The sequence below is a fragment of the Harpia harpyja genome, chromosome Z (assembly GCF_026419915.1).
Source record: "Harpia harpyja isolate bHarHar1 chromosome Z, bHarHar1 primary haplotype, whole genome shotgun sequence".
NCBI classification, from domain to species: domain Eukaryota; kingdom Metazoa; phylum Chordata; class Aves; order Accipitriformes; family Accipitridae; genus Harpia; species Harpia harpyja.
In genome coordinates this window covers 87,648,506-87,673,229 of record NC_068969.1, presented here as the reverse complement: position 1 = coordinate 87,673,229, position 24,724 = coordinate 87,648,506, and the positions used below count along the sequence as shown (strand labels likewise).

General features: G+C 40.1%; 1 protein-coding gene across 4 annotated transcripts in view; it reads left to right on the top strand.

Moving 5' to 3' along the window:
* DOCK8 (dedicator of cytokinesis 8) overlaps positions 1-24,724 on the top strand; it is a 95,697-nt gene that overhangs the window by 40,889 nt on the left and 30,084 nt on the right. For 3 of the 4 annotated variants that reach the window (XM_052777831.1, XM_052777828.1, XM_052777830.1), the window contains 13 exons: positions 6,510-6,627; positions 8,315-8,385; positions 9,061-9,199; positions 10,670-10,771; positions 11,527-11,622; positions 12,713-12,947; positions 13,894-14,058; positions 15,819-15,994; positions 17,779-17,874; positions 19,197-19,292; positions 20,074-20,223; positions 22,706-22,819; positions 23,848-24,003. In XM_052777831.1, coding sequence (XP_052633791.1) covers positions 6,510-6,627; positions 8,315-8,385; positions 9,061-9,199; positions 10,670-10,771; positions 11,527-11,622; positions 12,713-12,947; positions 13,894-14,058; positions 15,819-15,994; positions 17,779-17,874; positions 19,197-19,292; positions 20,074-20,223; positions 22,706-22,819; positions 23,848-24,003 — 1,714 coding nt within the window. The remainder of the gene's footprint in view (positions 1-6,509; positions 6,628-8,314; positions 8,386-9,060; positions 9,200-10,669; positions 10,772-11,526; positions 11,623-12,712; positions 12,948-13,893; positions 14,059-15,818; positions 15,995-17,778; positions 17,875-19,196; positions 19,293-20,073; positions 20,224-22,705; positions 22,820-23,847; positions 24,004-24,724) is intronic. The other variant, XM_052777829.1, reaches the window with a different exon arrangement.

Genomic DNA, 24,724 nt, shown 5'->3' with positions numbered 1-24,724 from the left:
CTTTTTACTCAGATAAAAATGACTGTCAAGTGTGGCATAACAAAGCAGAAACTATGAAAACAAAAGCTACACAAACAGGATTCTGGGAGTACATGCCCCTCTCCCATAGGTCGCTTGTTTGTCACAGTGCTTTCAGATGAGATTACACCTGACTCCTCATAACAAACTTCATTAATTATGTAATACAGGCAGAAAGGAAAACATGCCACCATGGAATGGTGATTTCTGTGTAGTCACTGAGCAGAGACTCTGAATAAAATATGGATTTGTCTAAACTTCCAGGTGAAAGCAAAGTTTTAAAGAAATGTGTAATTATGCTTTAAAAAAATAAACAAATGCAAGTGGTTTAATTAGAGGGGGTCTTTTGGTACTTCAAAATATTTTGGTTAATTGTAATTTGACATCATAAATCAGATCCTTGAAAACTCTATTTTCAGCAGACTTTTAAGGAAGTATAATTCAAAATGCAACAACAGCATCTCAAAAATATCTGGACAATTTGGTGTCTTGAATAGCTGCTAGCTCTCTGTATGAGAATCATTAGTATAATATCTGCTTTCACATTCATGCAGCATTTTTATATTTAAAATTTATCATATACTGATAAATATTGTGTTTTACCTCCCAGACAAATCTGATGTTGTATTTTTGATGGCATTGTTCTTCAGCTTCAGTGTTAGTTTTTTCTTTGGTCTACTGTGTGGAAACAAAAGAGCACTATCAGCAAGATCATCGTGTTAAGGAAAGCTTTTAAAACAACAGAAAGTAAATGCAAAGCATTCACATTGTATACCAAGCAAGCTAGTGCTCTTTTCTTTCACAAGAAGCTAAACTGAATCTTCCAGAGACCTGTAGGAATTAAAGATTGAAATTAACATCTAGGTATCTCAATTCAAGCAACTTCCCTAAAGCATAAGGAATGTGGGACATAAATCCAGTTCTTAAATCCAGTTCCAGTTCTACCACTGACTTTCTGCAAAGCCTTGACTTATTGATTTTGTCTCCTGCTCTCCAGCTGCACATTCACATCCACAGCAAGATACCTACAGTCCAGGAATGTTAGAAAGTTTACACTAATGTTTATATACTATGTTCAAACAATGCTGGGCGTTTTTGTTGTGCTTTAATTCCCCAAACTTGAGGCCTTTTTTTCCCACTTCTTTTTCCCTGTTTTGTAAAGAGTATCACTATTGCTTCTCCTCTAGGTTGTAGAGATAAAAGCACTTCATTATCTAGTACAATGGCTTCCCAGAAAAACTGGATTGCTCATTAATCATTATCATTAGCAGTCAGTGCAACAATGAATGCTCACCTTCCTCTCAAGAAAGAAACCATAACTGAAAACACAAAAGATGAAGTAGTGTGAGGGGCTTACTTTTCCAGATGGTTTTGAATTAAAGCATCTTCTTCACTGGTTTGGTTTTGCTGCAGCTCCACTTCAGCAGGCAGTGGCTTCTGCTTTGGTCTTGCATGAATATCTTAAGAAAAATGAAGCTACTCTGATCACTGATACTGACCCTGTTTAGGTAGTAGGGTGCTGAATATTGTCCTTTTGTAAAGAGCTCCCAACCAGGACTCTTGGAACTAAAACATTCCTTCCCAAGTCTGCAGATAATTTTGCTAACCTCAGAGCACTGTGCTTTCTCCTTCAAACCATTTGTCTGCTTTTCACTGTAATGAAAATGCTCCAATGACTTCATCCAAGAGTTGTTAATAGTGCTGCATTACTGGTAGTAGTAGGTGGCTTCCCTTTTGGTAAGAACAGGTGACTTCTTTAGGTTAAGTCTGCAGGGCACTTAGAAAGAACATCAGTATTCTCACTGGATTTTTTTTTTCCTCTTGCTTGATAAATGGTTACTTGGAGGTGTACAGTTTAGAGAAGAGGCAACACTCAAGAGCAGTGTAGTTTGTCAGTATAGCTTCCAGTCTCCCAGGTCAGGATGGGGGAGTGTGTAAATGCATCAGTGAGACAACTAAAACAAATCCAGATTCCACCTGTTGACTTCTAGCTGCACAGATAGTGCATGCTGTTGAATCCTGTGTCATTCACTAAGGTTTTTAAGCATTTTCAACTGAAACTTTAGAAGTGCATAGTGACCATGACAACAAGAAGATGCTGGTAAATATGAAATATTGCCTCACATTATCTAACACATGTAACTTCAGGGGGGCATGTTACCAGTACTTTGGGAAGATGCGGTATGCTATTGTATTTACTAGCACTCATTCATGGTGTCATTTATGAATTAAATATATCGGGACAAAATTATCTCACCACAATTCTCAGCTGTATTGTAATATTTCAAATAGGTTCACTATTATGTGTAAAAATCTGGTATGTCAGAAATTTCACTCTTTGATTACTGGGTTTCAATGAGAATTTTGGGATAGAGCTTTACCTCTATTTACACAGCTAGAGGAATCACAGGTCCTGGGATGGCGAATGGATGTATAAAATACAGCTCTGTGGTATAGTTACTATCTTCCTTTTTTCAGCTTTTCATATTTCATTCGGGCAACTGGGCAATGCCTTATGTGTGACCTACTGTCTTATTACAGTGTCTTGACATTGCAATAGTTGATAGCTGGTGGATATGTACTCATTTTATCCACTTTAAAAACACTGCCACTCAGGATCTAGTAATAATGGAACCAGCAGAGGAAGTGAGGGTATTATCAATGGAAGAGTGGGTTTAGTTTGGTAGAGGACTGCAAAGCATGGAGGACAGAGACATCAGAAGGTGGTATAATCTCTTTGATTCTCATATTTGAAAAGTTTAAAACTGTTTTAAGAGTAACTTCTGAAAAGATGATGTAAAGTAATTGTGGATCAAAAAGTTCCCTACATTTCCACACCAGAAGATCAATATGATAGGTAAGAAATTATTTTGAAGGTGATTTTTATGATTCACAAAATCTCAGTTATTTGCCTTTGGTCTTGGTTTTCAAATACATTATGTAATTGATTACTTGTTTGCAATATTTGATATTTGAAGTAATGGTAGATCAGTTCAATGATGTATAATGTCCTGGAGAGAGAGCTATTAAAATTTTAGTCTGACTTGACTCTAAACTCTGGGTCACATTTAAGTTTAGAAATATCTATTTTCTTGTCATAATTTTGTGATTTGAATCTGCAGAAATCTGATGTTTTGAGTCAGCCTTCCACTCAGTTCCTCTGGCAACATTTTTTTTGTGCTGACTAAAACTGTAATAGAAAATTTATTACGGTTTTCACACCATTGCTAATGGACAGAATAAAGTGACAATCACTCTCAGCCTAAATTTAATGAGGATCTGACAAATGACTCTTTAGATGATGTCTAATTTTAGCAACATGAGAAAAATCATTCAAACTATTACCTGAATTATCCATACTAAGGTACAGAATATATATTCATATACATCCTCTTGAACATGACCTGTTGAAGTTCTGTCATTGTGCCATTTTGTCTAGTCAGTGGCTGACTAGAACAGATTTCCATATTTGGTAAAGTGTTTGTGATTTGCATTATAATTTTCAACCATTTTTTGTGAAGATTCCCCGCCTACCCCGACAAAAGTGTAGAGGAATCAACAAAGATTGAAAACTGTAACTAATGGGTGTATCAGTTTTTGTTTCCGGTACCCTAAGTGTTAAATGGCAATGTCAACCCATCCATGACTGTGCTCCTATAGAACATTTGTATCGAGAGTGACTATTTGCACATATATTGGCTTTTGCTGTGTATGGCGTTCTTGTCACAGTCATCAATGAACATGCCTAATATTCATTAGGAGTTTGAGATGCACTTCTTGACACCTTACACGTTGTATAATTTAGCAAGGAGAAGGATTCACGCATACGCACAACCAATATTTACAAATAGGAATATTCAATGAGAAGGCTCACAGGCTTGAAACTCTTCACAGGTTTTATTTTGGCAGAAGATAGGTCTGCATTGCTTTGGCCATGGGAAGTGATCAAATCACCACTGCTAAGTCCCATGAAAGTGTAGGAAGGTCAGCAAATTTGAAAGAGAATTGCTGCATGGTGTCCTGTGTCAAGCTAGGTGGACCCTTAGCTTTCCCAGCAAGTAACTGATTCTGAAATAGCCTTTTATCTTACCGTCCCTCTGCTGGGTCAGCCTCCGACCCAGAGAAGCTATCTAGATCCATGCCTCACCAAGGACTCTGCTGTCCTGTGGGACTCTGAGCTCAGTGAAGTTGGGTGCTCTGGCATGGCTTTTGTAGACACATACTGACTCCTGAATAGCTCTCTTGCTTTTTGTAAGCACATCTGACTATATCTGGAGTGCACTTTCTGTAGTGGGATCGAGGGGAGAAGTTTAGTCACACTGACCAAAAGTACTTGCTGTAGCATGTTGTTTATTTCTGCTCAGCACAGAGCCACAAGGGAGACGCAGAGCCTCCTGGAGCTCACCACATCCTTATGGGCATGCTAGCTGTCCTATTATTTAAAATACATTAGTATGTGCTGCCCTGACACCCCTGCTAACTGCCAGGTGGAAATGCTCCTTGTCATTGCGTCCTCTAAGGCTTTTGGAGGGTACAGATGCTGGCAGGCAGTAGCACTTACACAGTGGTCAGCAATGGGTCTACAATTCAGGCCTGCATGAAGGAACCTCTTTTGATCCTCTCCCTGCCTTCCTGCTTTAAAAAATCAGTCATCACTTACCTCTCTGCAGGATATCCAGAGTCAGCATTTGCCTCTTTTCTTCCTCAGTGCTGATGGGTTTAATACACGTGTAAGCAAGATCCCTAAAACTGCCTGAGCATAAATGGCACAACTTTAGCTCTTCAGTACAGTACTCGCTGGAGTAATGCTTCCTTGGTTGTTTAGTCAGCAGAGAGCTCTCTGTTTGTGATTTTACATATCTTTCATCTCAAGTCACATCTAAATATAAAATCCAGTGCTCAGGGACGTTTTATGGATTTGTGACATCTTCTGCTGGGCTGCAGATTAATGAAGCAATGACTGGATTATGCAGCCTCCCCTACATGTATTTCTTCACCTCTGGCAGATGTAATATTGATAATATCCTTCATTTAATATGTCATTCCCCCAAGCATAATTCAGTGGAGGTTACCAATATATTTCTCTCTTTCACTTAGCTTTTCCTAATACCTTCTTGGAGAGAATTTGGCAGAGCAGAAATTGCATTTAAGAAGGTAAGGAAGAAAGCACATTAGTGTGGCAGGCAGGAGTACTATTCTGAACAAAGGGAAAGGCATAAGGCATACCACGGCCCATGTAGCATGTATTGGTTAAGAAAGTAGCTTGGACTGTGTAGTTGAAAATTATTGTCACATTGTGACATAAGGCAGTAAGGAGAATCAGCCACAGTTTTCCAGATCTTGGGTTACAACAAATGGAAGATGGACTGCCTGACTTAATGACAGCATTCTTCAAAGCTGCTCCACATTTTCAGCTGACGATGGTGCTGAGGAGATATCTGTGATAAGGACAGGGCGATTCTGTGTGTAGCTTCTGACTGTCATAGTCAAAAAGAAAGCATGAAAGCCCATGAATAGTTCTCATTGTTTCTCATTGGAAGCCAGCACGCTTCCACCAACACCAGTCTTATTCCTTACACTCAGAGGACAAACAGTGAGAATCCTATACCAGATTGGGAAATGACACATTAAATAGACATAATCGTGATGCCAGTATGTGTGTAATCCAGGTCTTGCTGAAATCTCAGACTTGCTGTAGACTTCACTGGAGAAAAAGATTTCTATTAGCATTTTGACTCTTCTACCAGAATTGTTGGATTTTGAACTTGGAAGACCATCTATGCTGCCAAACTCCCCACAGAAATTAAAGGTGCTTTTTAAGTTTAGTGATCTGCCCATGTACTTTTGCTAGTAAACAGCAAAGTATGCTGTGCTGTATTTTAATGCATTGATCATATTAATTACTAAAAAGTGTCAGTTTCTAGAATAATAGTTCAAAATTTCTTCCTTGTATTTACTCAGGTTCATTGATACTGCTTTTTGCTTTGCATAATCTAGAAACACGTGCCATTTTGTTGCTATAAGCTAGGAATGTATGAACTTCAGTTGTTCGTTTTATTTGCTGTTTTACTTCTTTTTATCACTTCTGAGTGATTCCTTACCTCTTCCAAAATCTGATTTTTCAAAGCTGAGAAGGGAGCTGCTTTCTTGAGAGATTCCTGCTTTTCATTACGTCAAGCAAAGATACTCATTCATGTGTAACTTGGAATTACATATTTCAAAAAAAAAAAAAAGGAGAGCTAGGAAGGCTGCCTTCTCAAAGGCATAGCTTACTGTATAAGAAACCTTAAACATAGGATGTTCTATGTGTCACAACAAGAACTTACCTTTTCCTTGTCAACTTCTGAAATGGAGTTCTGGCAAAGCTTTCACTGTCTAGGTGGAATTGAAGGACAGGGAGAGGAATCGGCAAAATGCTAGTTTGTGCACTTCATTTTCAAAAGCAAATGCCTGCCATTTGCCCATTTCATTCCTCCTTTTCTTTCTTCCAGAAATCTCCTCTATGTTTACCCTCAGAGGCTGAATTTTGCTAACAGACCGGCTTCTGCAAGAAATATTACCATCAAGATCCAGTTTATGTGTGGCGAAGATCCATCCTGTGCAATGCCGGTAATAAATGCTGAGATTTCTTAGCAGACTTTTGCGTACATGCATTCCTGAGGAACCTCTGAAGAGATAAGTCATTGTTTACTTCCCATCACCACGATTTCTAGTGGGGCCTTAGGAAGCCTAACACCAGAGAGCTTGTGAAGCTTGTCGTTCTCATCAGAAAGCAGGGCTGTAGTTCTTACCCACAACAGGAAAGACTTGTCACTCGAGTGGAACAGAGGCATATTACTCTCTCTTACCTAAGTCTTCATACCTTCTTTTCAGAAGAATGACATCGTATTAAGTGAATGCTGTGTTGGAAACTGATGGTAAAATTCACAGAGCTTCTGAGACATTTTAAGAATAATATAGTCTGTCTTCCAGTGTAACTCCTCTGTATGCACTCTGTGTACACAAATACTCAGGTCTAACACTGGAAGGTAGAATTTGGGATCTTCATTGCCTGAATCTGAACAGGTGCACAGTCATGCAGTGCAGGAATAGTTTTCCATGTTTGAAACACACTGTATATTAGGGCATATGTGTGCACTACTAGCAAAGCAGGCAGCGCTGTCTATGTTCAGGTTGTTCAACACTTCTCATTATAAGATCCTCTCTCCAGCTTTACCACGCTTCAGATGTTCAGTCTGAAGTGTTCTAACTCAGATGTCTGCTTCAGCCTTAATTTTTTGGTTAATTTTTAGACAGTGTGATTGACTATTTGAGAATGACATTGGGATAAAATCTTTTGTGATTTTTATGTGTTAGTGGGGGAAAAAAAGGAGTGGAAATACTACTTGGAGGAGCTTTAATCCAACAGTATGTTGGAGCAAGGACTGACACCTGACCAGCCTTTATCAGCATGCTGATGCTGCACAGTAAGTATGCAGCCGTACTCCACCTGACCTCTGGAACTGAAATCAGAGCATCAGCCCAGCATTTTCCCAAGCCATGTTTCTTCCAGAGCTGGAGCTGTGCCGTGTGAATGTGACACCATCTTTTACACAATGCTGCATTGTTGGTTTCCTTAAACTCTGCCCATATTATGATTAGGTTTTGACAAATGCTTAGGACAGACACAGTTCATCTGGCATCCCTCTCCACTGTGAGCGAGCTTCATCTCAATACATATGGACTTGTGCTGTACAGATGTCCTCGTCTAAGCTCATCTCCCAGGGCTCCCTTTAAGTTACTGGATTCTAGGACCTTACCGTGAGCCTGTGTCTGAAATGAGGGAAGCAAATCAAGCACCAAAAATTCCTATTTCTCTTCATTGATTATAAAGGAACTTTGAACCTCTAAGTTAGGGTGAGATGGATCTCACCCTAAATGAGCAGGCTATAACTGAAAAACAAAATTCTAAAAATACTTTTAACTTCTTAGCATTTAGTTAAAGGCAATGTGACAGTGTGTAAGAGGCTTACCATAACTTTATTCCTGCAATTCGTAACTTTTTAGTGCATGACTGGAGAATGTGATGTGAGGTAGTCAGTGGCTCTGGAAATTCACTCTGCTCCATTTTCCTTGTGTTTTACCCTGAATGTTGTGTGGGGAAGATGCTTGGTAATAAGACATTTGTGTCAACATGCTAAGGTAAAATCGAAGAGTCATTTTCAGCCTTCAGATACTGTCTTAAAATTTATACAAGATGATGACAATTAAATGCTTTAGACCTGACTGCTGTTACTTTCTTTCCTTCTTAATGTAGGTAATTTTTGGGAAATCTTCAGGTTCAGAATTTGTGCAAGAAATATACACAGCTATCACGTACCATAATAAGTGAGTATTGTTACTATTTGTATGACTTGAGAAATATTAATCATGACCTGTTTACATAATTCTTAGCTTACGTAGTTCATCAAGGAATGCTGGTACTAATCCATTTTAAACATTTACATTTTATGCGGATTTGTCATATCTAATTTGGATTGCTACATGCATTTGCGTAAGTGACCATTGTGTAAGTAAGTGACCATTGCTTTTCTTGTTTGGAGTTTTTCAGAGGTTAGTTGAGAATATTCCTAATCTGAAGATTAAGGAGCAGGAGCAGGAAGCAGCAGCACAACTTCGTACCAGAATTCACTTTGTTGAATTCACAGATCCAAAAGAGCTGAAGGGACATTCTTATTCTCATGAATGTGGACTCGGGATTTAGGATTTACACAGTAAATATGATGGAACCCAAAATTAAGATTGAATGTTTTTGAAAGAATAGAGATGTGTGAAAGCTGAAGCATTCTAGCTGGTATTGTCTATGCTCTTCCTGATTCAAAGCTGTAGATAGTTCATAAATACAGCTGTATATATATGTAGTTTGTTTAACTAGGCTCTGAGGCTGTTTTCAGTATTTGTACAGTTTTTATAACTATAGCATCTAAGAGCCTACTGGAAAATTTTCCTTCTGCTCAGTCTCATACTTACATTGGAAATGTGCTTGGCATTTTTTTTAAACAGGTCCCCTGACTTTTATGAAGAAGTGAAAATTAAGCTGCCAGCAAAACTCACAGAGAAGCACCATCTATTGTTCACATTCTATCACATCAGCTGCCAGCCAAAGCAAGGAGCATCTGTGGAAACCCTCCTCGGGTATTCGGTAAGTTCCATGTGATATGTAAGTGTGCATGTGTATATATATCTGTATCTACATCCCATGCACACAGACTCTTTTCTTGTCAAGAATTTTGTCATATATTCCCTTTCTGTTTATGGTAATACATGAAAACCAGTAGAAGGTCTTAGTGTTAATTCACAGAAACCAGATGCAACCTGCGCTATGTTAGATCCTCGTCCTATAATTTTACATTGTTAAGTGTCTTTGAAGTTGATGAATTCACCTGATGCAACTGAAGTTGAGTATGCACCTAAATATTTGCAACAGCAATGCCTTATATCATATTGCCTAATTCTGTTATATTCTATTTATTGCAAAAAAAACCCCTAAAACATAAGCAATTACAATTATTTACTGTTATCTAACATGTTTGTACATGAGGTAACAACTAATATAATATTTTCAATTAGGTTTTGTATGACATGTTGTTTATGTTCTAAAGTGTCTTTTACCCACGTCAAAATTAAAAAACAGAAAGAATCTAGAAGGTAAAATTTAATTCTCTTGCATTCATTATCTTCACGTTGAGACTAGCATGTTTTAGCTTAAGAAATACATATTGTAGCATAGTCTCTTTGATATTTTTCTTTATCAATCAGTATTTTTAACTGGACAGATTTTAAAATAAAAGGAAAGCATAGATGGTGATGATAATACTTCAGCTTTGAAAACGTCATAGTGCTATGGTCAGCAATTGAGCTCTGGGGCCAGACAAATTCTTTCCATGTGTTCCTGCTATGAAGTTTGTATTTGTTCTTGATCCCAGTACTGACAATCTTTTCAAATGGGCTTTGTTTTATGGACAGATACAGTACGAACAATGTCAATGGGATTGGTAAGAAGTAAATTAGTTTGTAGTTCAGGAGCAAGACTTGACATAGGTGAGAACTTAATTTTCAAGCTTCTGTTCACCTAAATACAAAAGTTTCTGCCCTGTGATAATCAAATGCACAGCCTCTTTCAGACTTGAATAGGAGAAAAATGAAGTGTGTCCAAATACCAATACAGAGTTATGATGAGTCATTCTGGCCTTAATCCTCATGGTGACCACGACCAAGATGTTCAATTTATCCTTAGCAAAACTTTAACTCTGTTGATTTGCTTCAAAGCCAAGGACCAGTCTATTCAAGATATGTGATTTTTTAAATAAAAACATAGGCTCTACTAAATCCTTCTGGTAGGATTTATTAGAAAGATATGTGTCACACACGAAAAGCTCTGTATTTGTTATCTTCAAAAGGGATGGTTTGTAAAGCAGTCTTGTACATTTTTCTACAGTAGCTATCAGTGAATTTAAAATGCAAAGAAATTACTGTTGAATTGGGTTAGAGCAGAGAAGCTTGGGTCAATATCTCATTTGTTGTTTTGTTGACTGTACATAACAAATTAGATAAATAGCCCTAATCATATATAGTCATGAATATTGCTGTGTTTTCTCTTCATTTGTTTCAGTGGCTGCCGATTCTATTAAATGATCGTCTTCAAACTGGACATTATTGTCTTCCTGTTGCATTGGATAAGCTGCCTGTCCACTATTCAATTCACTCTCCCGAGGTAACAAAAAAAATTATGAAAAGATAATATTTTCCTAATGTAGGAGAACAGCGTAAGTGTTTTACAAACTAACGTTGCTGTCTGCTTGTAGACAATGCCTCCTTTTTGTACTTTAAAAGGGGCAAGCTCGGAGAAAAATGTTGTTATTATTGTCACTGGTGTTATTATTACTATTCTGTATTGTTATATTGTGTTTTTTAAAGTTAGTTATCCAAGCAAATCCTTGTATAATCGGGGATACATTTATTCTGAGGGTGTCAAGTCAATAATTTGCTTTCTTCCATAGGATGATTTGTTCATTTTTTTGTGGCTGTGTGGGAGAGGGAGGAGAAAAGGAATTAGATGCTGCTACTAGAGCAGAAAACTGTGTCCTCTGAGTAAATATGGCAAGTAGGAAACTGTCCAGAGGGTTAAAACTGCACTATATCACCATGGAGTGCCTTTGGCAGTGCTTTAACTGGGAACTTCCAATCTTAAAAATATCCCATCAGAAGATGTATGTTCCCACTGCCTGTGCTAGGCATCCAGCCATCCAGCTGAAGTGCTCCACATTTCCCTGTTCAATGCATCAGGTTCTCTCCATCTAGTGTACAAGAACAAGAAGATGCCTAGCTGTGGTCCTCTGTATGGCACTGAATTTGAATATATAAAATGAAGTGAATAGTGCAAATACCCTGTAGACCACTGTGTAAACAGACTTTCTGTTTGATTGTTAAAAAGAAGATGATGATTCCCATATTTCCTTTCCATCACAGAAAGTTCCATCTCAGACACCACCTATTAAGTGGGTTGAAGGACACAAGGGTGTTTTCAATGTTGAAGTGCAAGCTGTTTCATCTGTTCACACTCAGGTAACGCATCAGAAGCAGTACACCACTGTAGTTTCAGTTCAAAGAGAATTCAGATGCCCAGGCTGACTTAGGAGGTTTATGAAGTGGAGATGTTTAAGCCCACACAGGTTTGAAAACAGCTAACAGCTATGGAAATAACCTGATAGCCTCCGTGAATGAAATCCTTTGGTGAAATGAAATCTATTGGTACAAGTGAACAAATGAGCACTCTCAGCAGCAAGTCACATCAAGCATTAGGGAGCCTGATGCCCTCTCAGCTCAGCAAGGATCAGCTTAGGCTGTGTTTGAAAGACACTGGCAGGGCACAGTGCAAGTTTCTGCAGTCTACATCTTCTGCAAGGCTAGTTCAGACAATGTGTCCCCATCTGCAGAGACATAGCACGTCCCCGCCTCTAGGGAGAGGTTATACTGCCAGAATGCTTTAGGCAGCTCAGCTGTCAATGCCATGTGGTATAGGGACACAAGCTTAGTGCTGAGTGAGAACTGTATGATTCTGGTCATTTAAATGTGATTGGAGCTTTGCCCGCCTTATTGGGATACTGGTTTGAGGCAGAGCAGCTTTATTTTGTTTCTGCTGCTTTACCGTGTCTCCTACCCATCATCCCATTCTAGTTAACCCTGGTAGCTGTGTCCTAACAACTGGAGACCCTGTGTCTGAAGCAGGTTCATCACCACTGGTAGCATGCTTTCTAAATACAAGTAGAGCATACCCATTAGGCATATAACTTGTATGTAGCTGGAACTTAGGTGTGGGTGGCAGAGGGACTATAGACCTGTGGAGTGACAGACTTTTATCAGGGAGAGGGAAGAGTATTTTCATGAAATGAAGCAATCACTTTAGTGAGGGCTTTAACTTTTCTGCTTTTAATCTGATCTAATTAGAGTCTGAATTTAAGCCAGAGGAAAAGGAACAAACAAAAGGCTGTGACAGCTGGTTTACAAATTGATTTCTAGGGCTAGCTACCACTGCCAGCCAGAAGGGTGAATATATTTTCTCTGATCCCATCAGGTGGGACAATCAGGCTTTGCTTAGCTAGCAGCAGCCTGAACTATAAGAACTTTGTTAACTATGAGTGCACTGTATTTGCAGGACAATCACCTGGAGAAGTTCTTCACGCTGTGCCATTCTCTAGAAAGTCAAGTGACATTCCCCATTCGACTGATGGACCAGAAGATAACAGAGGCTACACTGGAACATGAATTGAAACTCAGCATTATCTGTTTGAATTCTTCACGCCTTGAACCTCTTGTCTTGTTTTTACATTTGGTACTCGATAAACTTTTCCAGCTCGCTGTTCAGCCCATGGTCATAGCTGGCCAGACAGGTATTTACTGGTGCATGGCCTTGGAGTGGTCGTGCAAGCAACCTAGAAATGTAGGGGAAATGATTGCTAAATATCCAGGCTCAGATTTAGTATTTGGGGTGGTCCACTTCAAAAGAGTTGTGCTTCTCAAGACACAGTTTCACTGCACAATTTAATCAGGTTTAACTGAGTTCCTGCCCTCTCTCCTTTTCCCCCTACATGTAAGACTCTCAGGCTCTGGTTGGGAGGTACCTTAAATTGTAGTAGTTTACTTATCTGGAAATATAGGTCAGAAAGTGGGTTGTCGTTTAACTTTGTTTGGAATTCAATTATTTTGCAAGGAAAACACCAGAAAGTCACTTATCCTACAGCTGACATTGCTGACTGCACCATATCTGCTGCTCAAATATCTTTAGACAGAACTGAGTGAGCACAAAACAGAAAGGGTATAGTAATGCACACAGATTTTTCTGTTACTGAGGCTGTCAGTTGCCCACCACATATGTTAACTCTGGAGGGAAGGCATACTTGGAAACAGTGGTGTAGTTTCTTTCCTATCTCATTTTGGTAATCAACACTTGTCATCCACTATAATATTTGTGGAAAAGCCTGCTAGCTTGTATTTGTCTGTCAGCTGGAGAGTACGGGTCTTAGTGTTCTTCAAGTAGGTATTTTATAGGAAATTGTGTGAAGGCTGCTAGAAATTGTTATTAACAGTTATGGTCTGCTTTTATGTAGCATGAAGTGATGGAGTAGCAGTGATTGGGTTGAAACTCAGTGGATCTACTGAAGAGTGGTTATTGGCCTGTGTAGACTTTGGGTCTGGTCAGGTATAGCAATTGCTGTCTAGAGCTCTGAATTTGTTAAGGACTGAATTAAAGCATATAGGATTAGTTGGTGGTGGTACAAAGAATGCCCTTACCTAAACCCTTCAGTGCTGAGACTATTTCTTGCCTTTGTTTCACAGCCAACTTCTCACAGTTTGCCTTTGAATCTGTGGTTGCAATAGTGAACAGTCTTCACAACAGCAAAGACCTGAGCAAAGACCAACACGGGAGGAACTGCCTCCTGGCGTCTTATGTCTACTATGTATTTCGTCTGCCAGATCCTCAAAGAGAAGTAGTCAAAGCAGGTAATATTGGTGCAAGGGTTGCAAAAGTATTCTTTTTTCTTGATACATGCCATTCAGCGTGGTGCTTCTGCGAGGAGGACTTAGGGCACTGGCCTATAAAATAGCAAACACAACTTCTCAGACCCAGACTGCGTACCATTTAAGCACAGCACTGTTCAGATATTTTGTTTTTCTCAGAGGAAGGTCAGGGATCTCAGAGCTGCACAGGGCAACATGGACTTGCCCCACATAATCTCTTATCTCCCATTCATTTACGATGCATGGTTGAGGCGAGAGGACTCCACAGCTATATGCTACACCGTAGCTTCATAAGATGGAAGTGAGAGACGTCTCCTAAACTGAGGCTTTCTTTAGAGGATTTTCCTCCAGAAATTAAAATGGCCTTAAGATGCTAATTTCTTACTGGCCTGTACATCAGTAAACTACTTTCCATGCAAACTCACTTGCTGCCAAGTGGCATAGGGCCAAGCTCTGCAAATTTCTCCATCGCATGAGAGATGTCATCAGAGGATAAATCCCTGTAAATTGGCCAGCAGGCTGAGGGAGGTGATCCTTCTCAGCACTGGTGAGGCTGCACCTCGAGTGCTGTGTCCAGTTCTGGGCTCCTCAGTACAAGAGAGATGTGAACATACTGGAGAGAGACCAGCCAAGGGCAACGAAGGTGATGAAGGGACTGGAGCATCTCTCCAGTGAGGAAAGGCTGAGAGAGCTGGGACTGTTCAGCCTGGAGAAGAGAAGGTTCAAGGAGGATCTTCAGCATATACAAAGCCCTGAAGGGAGGGTACAAAGAAGACAGAGCCAGACTGTTTCCAGTGGTGCCCAGAGGCAATGGGCACAACATGAAACACAGGAGATTCCCTCAGAACATCAAGAAACACTTTTTTCTGTGAGGGTGACTGAGCACTGGCACAGGTTGCCCAAAGAGGTGGTAGCACCTCTCACCCTGGAGATATTAGGAAGCCATCTGGACATGGTCCTGAGCAGCTGGCTCTAGGTGGCCCTGCTTGAGCAGGACGGTGGACCAGATGACCTCCAGAGGTCCCTGCCAACCTCAACCATTCTGTTACTCTGCTGCAGTCCATTGTCCTAAAGCCTATAGAATTCATTTGATCAATTGCTATATATTAACTGGCTGACCACCAAACAGCTGTGATGTGGGAACTAAAGATATGTACGCCCTTTTCTCTTTCAAATATTCATTTAAATCCTCCTTGAGGGACATTTAAACTGATGTTAGTATGTGCTAAAATCTCTGAGCTCGCCTATGCTTGGAAATTCTTTATCGTGGAAAAATAAAGTCCATTGGGAAGCTGAAAACATTAGGTAATCATTTAGTGAAGTTCCTGCTGGCCGCTCTCTGCTTCCTTGGATACTTTGAACCTGGTGGTAAATGTTACGTCTTGAAGGCGATATTTTGTGTTTAGGCTTGTGAATCTTGTCTTAATCTACAGCAAATTAAGAAGAGCTGAGGGAAAGAAGAAAGAGCTATTGTAATACTGCTGCTGCTCAGGTAGCCATGTTAAATCTGTTGTTACTGCTTGTGCAATCACCTATGAGCTGCTGACTCGGAAAACATCTGCACCTTGTCATTCAATGCCTATGTAATTTGTTAATTAAGCAGTTGATGGTGAGATTTTCAGGAGCTTTATGGTATTCAAAATGCTGATGCTGTAACAGCACTGAGTAAAGCTGGCTTGAATCTCAGGTTTGTCTCATACATGTGTACTTTAGTCTTAGTTCAGACATCTCCCTATGGGCAGGTGCAGGCAGCGGTACCATTTTGACAGAGTCTCGTTATTACACATTTGGACGCACTTCCGCAGTGTCTGTTGGGAGTAAACTCCTGCAGAGCCGAGTGATAAGCTGCAGCAATCCTGACATCGCTGTTACACCAACTGCTACTGATGAGGAGGTCAAAAACATCATGTCATCCAAGGTAAGAGAACAAAGTCAAATACCTGGAGAATTGTATGGGCCAAAACCTAATAATCTAGGTTTGTTCTAAAAGGTTTGGATTTACTTCTTGTAAATGCGCTGTATGTATCACCAGAAGCATTTGTTGTTTATCTGATTTGGTATAGGCATACCTTAAATCCCATTGCTAAATTCTGATGTTTCTTATCAGTGAAGAGAGCAAGAGGTAAGAAATCTGTCTCTTGTGTGAGGCTTAGACACTCCATAGAGGGATTTGCTTTTTTGACATGCCTCACTCTCCTGTTCTTGACATTTAAGTTCTGTTCATGTCTAGTGATGTGGGCTGGTCCAGGTTACACAGAGTCAGTGTGAGAAAAGACTACTATTGATTACACTGGGAACAGATTCACTTTCTGAAAGGGGTGAAAGATTCCTCAGAAGGGAAATAGTTTTCCTAAAATGCACTGATAATTTATTCTTACTCCTTTTGACTGTTTTTCCTTTTTTTCTTTTTTTTTTTTAAATCACAGAGCCTGTTTGGTGCTAAATAGTTTCCTGTTAAAAAAAAAAAAGTAGGCAATTTATATGACAGCAGCCCCATGATTTTATACTGGCTATAGTACAGATGCCATGTGCATATTTTGTAACTGGGTCTTTCCAAATACTTAATTCAACCACGGAGTGAAACACAAACTTCCTCTGTCTTTCCCATCCACAACTACATATGCCACCAACAGCTTGCAGGATAGAAAGGACAATGACAGCAGAGAAGCAGGATTTTTCTTCCCTGATTGGCATCTAGTGCTTGCTGGTCTAACAGCATCCCAGGCCCATCTCAGAGCTTTATGAGGATGTCTGTGCTTGGCTCTCTGGGGAAACCAGAATCTAGAGTTCCCCTTTCAGCAGGAGCGGGGAAGCTGTGCTTCTGACAAAAGCAGGATTTTTCGCCTGGTCACGGAGCCTGCTCCTAACTGCAGCCCTAGCAAGAGCTCCACAGCAGCATGTCTGCTGAGCTCTGAACTATATCCCCCCTCTCTTTTCTTTGAGCGTTACATATGTAAAATACTGCTTCTCAAGCAGGTTATTTTCAGAAACATTTTGAAGTCTTTTCTCCATTGACTGACCACATGCTTTTCCAGTTAAAGTGAACGGGTGCTTGTCTTCAGCAAATGAAACCAGAACTAGTAAGATGCACAGGCTTTGCCAATCTATTTGATTTGTTTATATGGGCATATGTATTCATCCATAGCAATTTTTAATAATGTAGATTTGAACTTAATAGCTTTATGAATTTTACTGTAATGTACTGTGTCCTAAAAAAAACATAGCTCAAGGCATTTTTTCCCCCCAAATTAATACAGAAGTAAAATGTTTGATATTACAGCTTCATCACATTGATAAATGTAGCAGTTGACACTTGGCTGCTGCCATTTCACTGCCTTTTAAATTGGCATTACTTTTAATGGAAGAAAGACTCCCATATGCTCGTTAATTTCGGATGTAGAGCCACTGGATAAAGTTACCGTTGAAAGGGTGACTTGCAGCGCTTCCAAAAGACAGCTGCAGTGCTGAAATTGGGCACGTGATGGCAGTGTTGGCATTTGCATGCTCCTGCGGCTGCTGCATTCAGGTGGTCCTTGGCCTCCACTGGGAAGGGGGATGGGGAGAAGGAAAGTGAAGAGCTATTTAGGTGAACATCTGTGCATACCTTCCAAAAAACCCACCGGTGCTGATTTTTTCTCTGTTAATTAGCTTAAGTTATGTATTAACTTACTAGTATGTATTTCTTCTGGCTATGCCCCCCAGCCTATGGATCACAGCTCCAGTCGGATGTCTTTCTACGTTGAAGGAACAAATGACATGCCAAGCATTTGTGCAAGCCCAAGACCATCCAATAAAAAGGTAGCCTACCACTAAGTGTGAGGGAGCACAGTAACAGAGCCTGGAGCCTCGTGAGGCAGTGCTGGTAGTTAGTGCTACTAAATGAGGAGAGGGGAGAGAGAGAATAAAGTAACAACCAGTTTTATCGAATGAAGAGTTAGTGACAGAATATTGAATCAGTGGGTGACTATTACCCAAACTTTTCTGGCTGTGCTCTAGAGTCTTTAGATTCTTTTTCCAAGACAGATTTAGACAAGTAGCAGCGTGTCTGGATCCTCCCTTTGCTCTCTTTCTCAAGGTGTTAGGGCCTCTCTCTTTTTCCACTTCTGTTTACCCTTGGATACCTGCCTTAACATGTTACAGTAAACTGCATTCAGAAATGTTTGCCATCTCTTTCTTCTGTAAAGAATATTTTTCTTTTCCCCCTTTTGTAGCTTTTCGAAGCAAGAAATTCCTTCCTATCTTGAGTATGTATTCCCAAGTAGCTTTTTAACAACATAGAAGATACCATATCACTTAGATAATTTTTCCAGAGCTGGGTCTTGTGTTTAGCATTGATCAGCAGCAGTGGCTTTAGATGAAGAAGCAGGGGAAAAACCCTGCAATGAGCAATTCAGAATCTGAGTTAGAGTTGAGAAACTCTCCTTTCTTACTCCTGTTTACTGGTCTGATTTCTGCCAAAAAGCATAGAGATTTATACCCAGTCTGAATATTGGATGGATTTATATGTCCTATTCAATGTAAATATGCTTAGGAGTGTCATTAGCTTTATTGTTTGTGTCAGGAATAGAAAATAGACATTGCAATAAATTTTTAGTCCAGATTTGAGTTTCCTTAAAGTTCAAGTTATTGGGATTGGGTGTCTTATGGTCAGATCTCACTGCAAAGAGTATTGTCTCCAACTACAAACCTATGTACAAGCTCTGCTGTGGTTATTGCTGTGTCCTTCTCTCCCACCACAGAGATAACCTTACTTCTACCTTCTCTCAAAAACATGGATGTGCTAAATGGAAACAATTATTGGGGAGTGGGGAACATGACTGCTCCTTGTCATGCACAGAGCCAATGGCCTGACGATAGACCAAAGGCATTTCCCTAGTTTAGTTATCTGGGGTTCTGGATCCACAGAAAAATGGGTTCCAAAGTCTGTTTGCCATCAACATTCCTCATACATCATTTTGGTCAAATCTGCCTTCTGATCCTTCAGGGATGTCCATACGTTCCTATCCAGCTGCTGACTCTCCAGTATGGGGGATTTTCCCACAGGGAAGAGGGGGGATGTTCAACCTGGGAGATGAGTTGATTGAAGAGTTATTTCCCAACACTCTGTGTTTATTATTTAGCATTTCCACGAGGAGCTGGCACTGCAGATGGTTGTCAGCACGGGTATGGTGAGAGAATCTGTCTTCAAGTATGCCTGGTTCTTCTTTGAGCTCCTGGTAAGATTTGATAGTGCCATTTAGTAAGTTAATGGTGAAATGTAGCAGGTACTCCAGGCACAGATTTAGATCTGTGGTGATATCTTCAGTTATTCAGCCCCAGTGTGGAAAGGAAAGGTCCCAAATAATGGAAATACAACTAAAGAATTCTCCATATTTGTACCTATTTCCCACTGACAGCCTGTGGTGGCAAAGTCCTGCATGAAGTACCTGCACAGTGGTCCACAGCTTGCAGAAGGCTGAAAGACAGACATCAAACTGAGCCCACCCTTTCCTGTGAATACCTGTTCCTGTCTTTTCCACTTTGCTAATAACATGGGAGCAGCGACAAGGCTCCCCAAATTCAGTTTCACAGAGCCCTGAGTGATGGATGTCAGTGGCAAAAATGTACTGATTTCCACTGGCAGCGTATAAGCAACCCAACATCAGGTCAAGAAATAAGAATTAATTCCAGAAGTGTCACTCCCAGTGTGTCATCATGAAGGGCAAAAGTTGCAAATAGCAGCATTTCAGAGCTGCAGAGGCAAGGTACTGGGGAGGGTGGTTCTGATTTCAGGTGCTGAGAGTAGCCAACTGCGTGGACATGAACAGGAATCAATGCCTGTCTGTGTTCAAGTCTCAGGCTCTCTGTTATTGTTGCCAGTACATGTAGGATTTATCACAGCAGCTTTGAGAAGATGAGAGTGATTACATTCAAGGAAAAACAAGTAGGAAATCTTATTCCCATGGACTAACAAACATTTTTTTTAAATTTTTTTTCTTTTTTTTTTTTGCTTTGCAGATAAAGAGTATGGCTCAGTATGTTCACAACATAGAGAAGCAAGACAACCCACGAAGAAGCCGGTTCTCCGATCGCTTCAAAGATGATATTACCACCATAGTTAGTGTGGTTACTTCAGAGATTGCTGCACTTTTAGTCAAACCACAGAAGGTAAATGCATGAAATAAGCACCATGGATCTTTGCTACTCAGCCTGTGTTACACTGAGCAGTGTTTAATCCCCTTTCACCTTCAGCAGTGTCACTAGAATTAGGCCAAAACTGCGGCAGTATTCTCACATGGACCTTAAGCAAGAGTGGGGGGTGTTGCAAGGGCCAGCCTTGTGCTCCCCTGTCAGACAGTTTGTTTTTATTCAGCTCAGCTCCCCAGCCTGCTTCTCACTGTGGCTGCAGGGAGGGAACCCCTTTTCCCATCAACAGGAAAGACTGGACACCCCTTTTCAGTGGCAGTGATGCTTTATGCCAGGTTAGCCAGGGCATCAAACTGCAGCCAAAGCAGGGCTTATTCCTTTTATCCCCCTTTCCTGTTACCCTTGTTTCTACTGCACAGTGTTTTATTCCACATTTGACTTCTTTGACAGCAGTGGGCTATGCAATATGAAGGCAGTATTCCTCCTGACTGTTGCAAAATCTAGCCATGAGTGATCTAACCCCAGATCTCTTCAAAGAGGCACTGGCCGCTTGAAAATTAAAGGCAAGAAATAAGCCCTAAGTCTCATGAAATTCTTTATCCTGATATGTTTTAACAAGTTGCATTGATATAATGGATTATAAAGTTGAAAGGATCACAAAATGTAATCTATATTTTAACATTGATAGTCAGCTTACATCACTGATGTCACTCTGCACTAGCCAATAGACAAAGTTAAGGCCACATCTGTGTATCTACACACTGGGTGACTGTTGTTTGTTCAGTTGTTGCAACCGGCATGTTTTCATGCCCCAGAGCTGCCAAATGCACTGTGCTAGCCCAGCAGTGTGCTCTGCCACAGGGCAGACCAGGCTGGCGAGCTGGCCTGCCACATCGCTTTTCAGCCGGCTCAGTTTCCCAATCAACTTCATGTGTCCTCCACTGTGCTGTTGAGGAGCAGAAACTGGGAAAGGGCTGAGACTAGACAACTGAGGGTAGAGAATGACAGAAGTGATTGTCACTGTCCATCAAAAAGTTTTTCCTGAAGCTTTACCCTTTGCTTGATCTTTGGTGTGCTTCCATGATAACCATGTGCAGAGAAGTTGTTTCCACGGAAATGTTTACTTAAGGTGTCAGTGACTTCTTTTTTTTTAAATACGTGTGTAATAAAATTTTGTTACATTAAAAATGTTTTAACAAAACTGTAGGTTTTGCCAAGAGATTAGTATTTTATGTCTTCCTCATGAGAAATACACAGGTTTTTATGGGCTGTTAATTCAATTCAGTTTTGATAGAGTGAGTGTATAGAACCTGATTATGTGTGAACAACCCACTGCAGTGTTTGCAGAATTAGGGCCATTGGTTAGTTGTACAGAGCAGCAGTAGGTAATGTATGTCTGATTTTTAAATCCAAGCAGTAATAATCTATGTTTCAATACATGGTTGAGCATGTCAGATTGCCCTGAAATTCTATAGTGATGTGTGGCATATTTTAGCCTACCCAGTAAGGTAGTGGAAAACTAATTTATTCTTCACAGCAGAAAATGTTTTGCTGTGTAAATTCCACATTGCAGGAAATATATGTATATATATTCCTGAACGGCATCAAAAAGGTTGAAAAATTAAAAATGAAATTGTAACCACCCTGAGGTGCTGCACACCTGTTCTCACTAGTCAGAGACAGGAGTAGGGGCAACATTTTTCTCAGTCATCTCCTCTGTCAGTCTTGAGTGAATCCACCTGAGGACTCTGAGAATTACATGTGTGGAGATCCCTCAGGCACCTCCACAAATTCCTCTTGGTGAACTACATATGCTACTGAGATTTTATGATTTAAATTGGTGTGTTTGAAGTAACTGTAGCCTTATTTTAGAGGGCACGTGGAGTTCTTCGTGATTTTTACTTGGGGGCTGCGTATCTCTGTTAATCAGGCCAATTGTAAGCATGCAAGAGCTTAGCTGCTGAATGGTAAAACACACAGATTTATCTTACCAGTATTTTTTTACTGTCAGTTTTACACTTAAAATTTCTAAACAAAATACTTGGCATTCCATCAGCAGAGCCAGTGCAGATTTTTATTAATATTTTAAAACAATATTTTATGGTTTAAGTACCTAAACCAGCATTCTCTAATGTTAAAGGTTCCATTTTTTTTAAAATGGCATATGCAGGATTGCACCCCATAGGGAATTCAGAACAGGTCTCAAATTCCATTTCATTGTTGTCAGCCCAAAGATTTGCATAGATAAACTTGCTCATTCATCCTGTGATATTCTTCTGTGAAAACCACAACAGTTGAAATAATTTACAGGAGTGATTCTGTATAATTTTAACAAGATTACATAAATCGGAGAACTGAAACGATCTTGTCCAGTATGTTCCATGCCGTGGTTTTGGGAGCTGTTCCCTACACTATTTTTTAATGATTCTGAAAAGTCTTCCACCTTTATGTAAGTTTCATACATTGTAACTGCAGTTCTTCTTTTCATCCCTTTTTTTAAAAGGAACATGAACAAGCAGAAAAGATTAATATTAGCCTGGCGTTTTTCTTGTATGATCTTCTTTCTTTAATGGACCGAGGATTTGTGTTTAATCTCATCAAACATTACTGCAATCAGGTAGGCACCGTGCATGATTGGTATTGCATTTGGCTTATGGCCAGTCCACTGTTCTGTTCTGTTTGATTCATTTATCCATCAAGAAAGATCCTTTGAACTGTGTTAAAGGGCCAGGTAAATTTCCTGTTTCCTCTTGCATATGCAGAGACTAAACCTTTTTGATCTGTGGTCTGCAGAAAAAAATTGAGTGCAGGTTAAGACTCTTTTAGAAATGTCATACCTTGCACTACTGCAGAGCATCCATGGAGCCACTTTTCTTCCCTTACTTTTTAACATCCCTTAGCAGCAGGGTCTGCAGACCATACAGAGCAGCTTTTGGTCTCTGACTCTTCCAGTGCTGTGAGGATGTATTTAGACTTGGGGGATTCAGTCAAAATGAACCATGTCTGTCTTCTTGCTTTACAAGCCTCCCAAAATTAAAAATAAATGATGATGCAGGATGTTGTTATGAAAGTATTTGTTGCATTTGAAGGGGAAAGTTTTCCTTCTGTTTTGTGACCTGATATACCTGCTGTAGTTTTTCTGCCAAAGGAAGGCCCTCTGTCAGCTGATGGTAGGTAAGAGAGCACCAGATGGCTACCACCCCGGTTTCTTATAGTATGTACAATACTTCACTGATGTCATTGTTGATATGAAGAGAAATGACAAGACCACTGATGCTCTGTGTTGCCTAGTAGCACTTTTTATGAGTTTGCCACAGACTCAGCAGAGTTTTGTTTGGTTTTAATCTTTGTGTTATGCAAAAGGGAAAAAATATTGTGTTTTTCTTTGGGGAGGAAAAAAAAAACCAATTTATTGTCTCTTGGGAAGTTGGTAACTCAGCCAGAGAGGAGGCAGAGAGGCACCACCACTGTGAAACAAAGAGCAGCTAATGGATGGAAGCTAGTTAGGTACAGGGAACCAGTGAGCATTTTAATGCATGCTGGGCTATTTGTCTATTTCTGTTTCAGGAAGCAGGATATTTCACTGCATGGTAATTTAAATAGTGCACGCCCATCAGATGACACTTCTTTGGTTTGCTTTTCTAGCTCTCAAACAAGCTGAGTTCACTCTCCACCCTGATTTCCATGAGACTGGAGTTCCTGAGGATTCTCTGCAGCCATGAGCATTACCTCAATCTGAACCTCTTCTTCATGACCTCTGTGTCTGCTCCAGCATCCCCCTCCCCCTCCTTATCCTCCCAGGTAGGCATCCATTAGATGATATTGCATGAACATCACATGAAGCACACATGTAGAGAAAGACTTATGTTGCTCTATATTCAGATACTTAGGTTAGAATTAGCCACAGTTGGATCAGGGAGAATAACTTCCCTCTTGAAAGAAAAGGGGCAGAAGAATAAAGACTAAGGGAGTACTACTGCAAAATTGCATCTACATAACTTTAAACTTAACATGACACAGATATGTGCCCCTCTAGAAAAATGAAAACAGAAAATTACTGTTAAGGTAGACATACAAGGTCTAAAAGGAACATGGCTCTGAAGGCTAACTTACAGGCGCACCTGTATCCCATCCATACACAACCACAAATACGTATTTCAGTATCTGTTTTGGAGAATTATGGCATGCAGCAGTGCACAGCAAACTTTCTGTGTATTTGCATTCTAGCTGACCTTCTTGGTCTCCAAGTGGATGTAGATGCTACCACTATGTAAACTAGTGACTAAAACACTGCAATTTTCAATATTCTGGAGTGATGGATTTCTGTTGAGCCTTAGTGTTTTTCAGAGCAGGATTGTCATGCTTTCCTTTTCAAATAGCAGCATGCTTTTTTCTGGGTTCCTCCCCACCCCAGTGGTGCAGATGATGCTATGACTATGCCAATGATTTCTCTGTATTTTCTGGACAGTGTTTTCCCTTTTATTTGAACTTTATGATTTTTCTGTGTGGAAACACTCAGGTA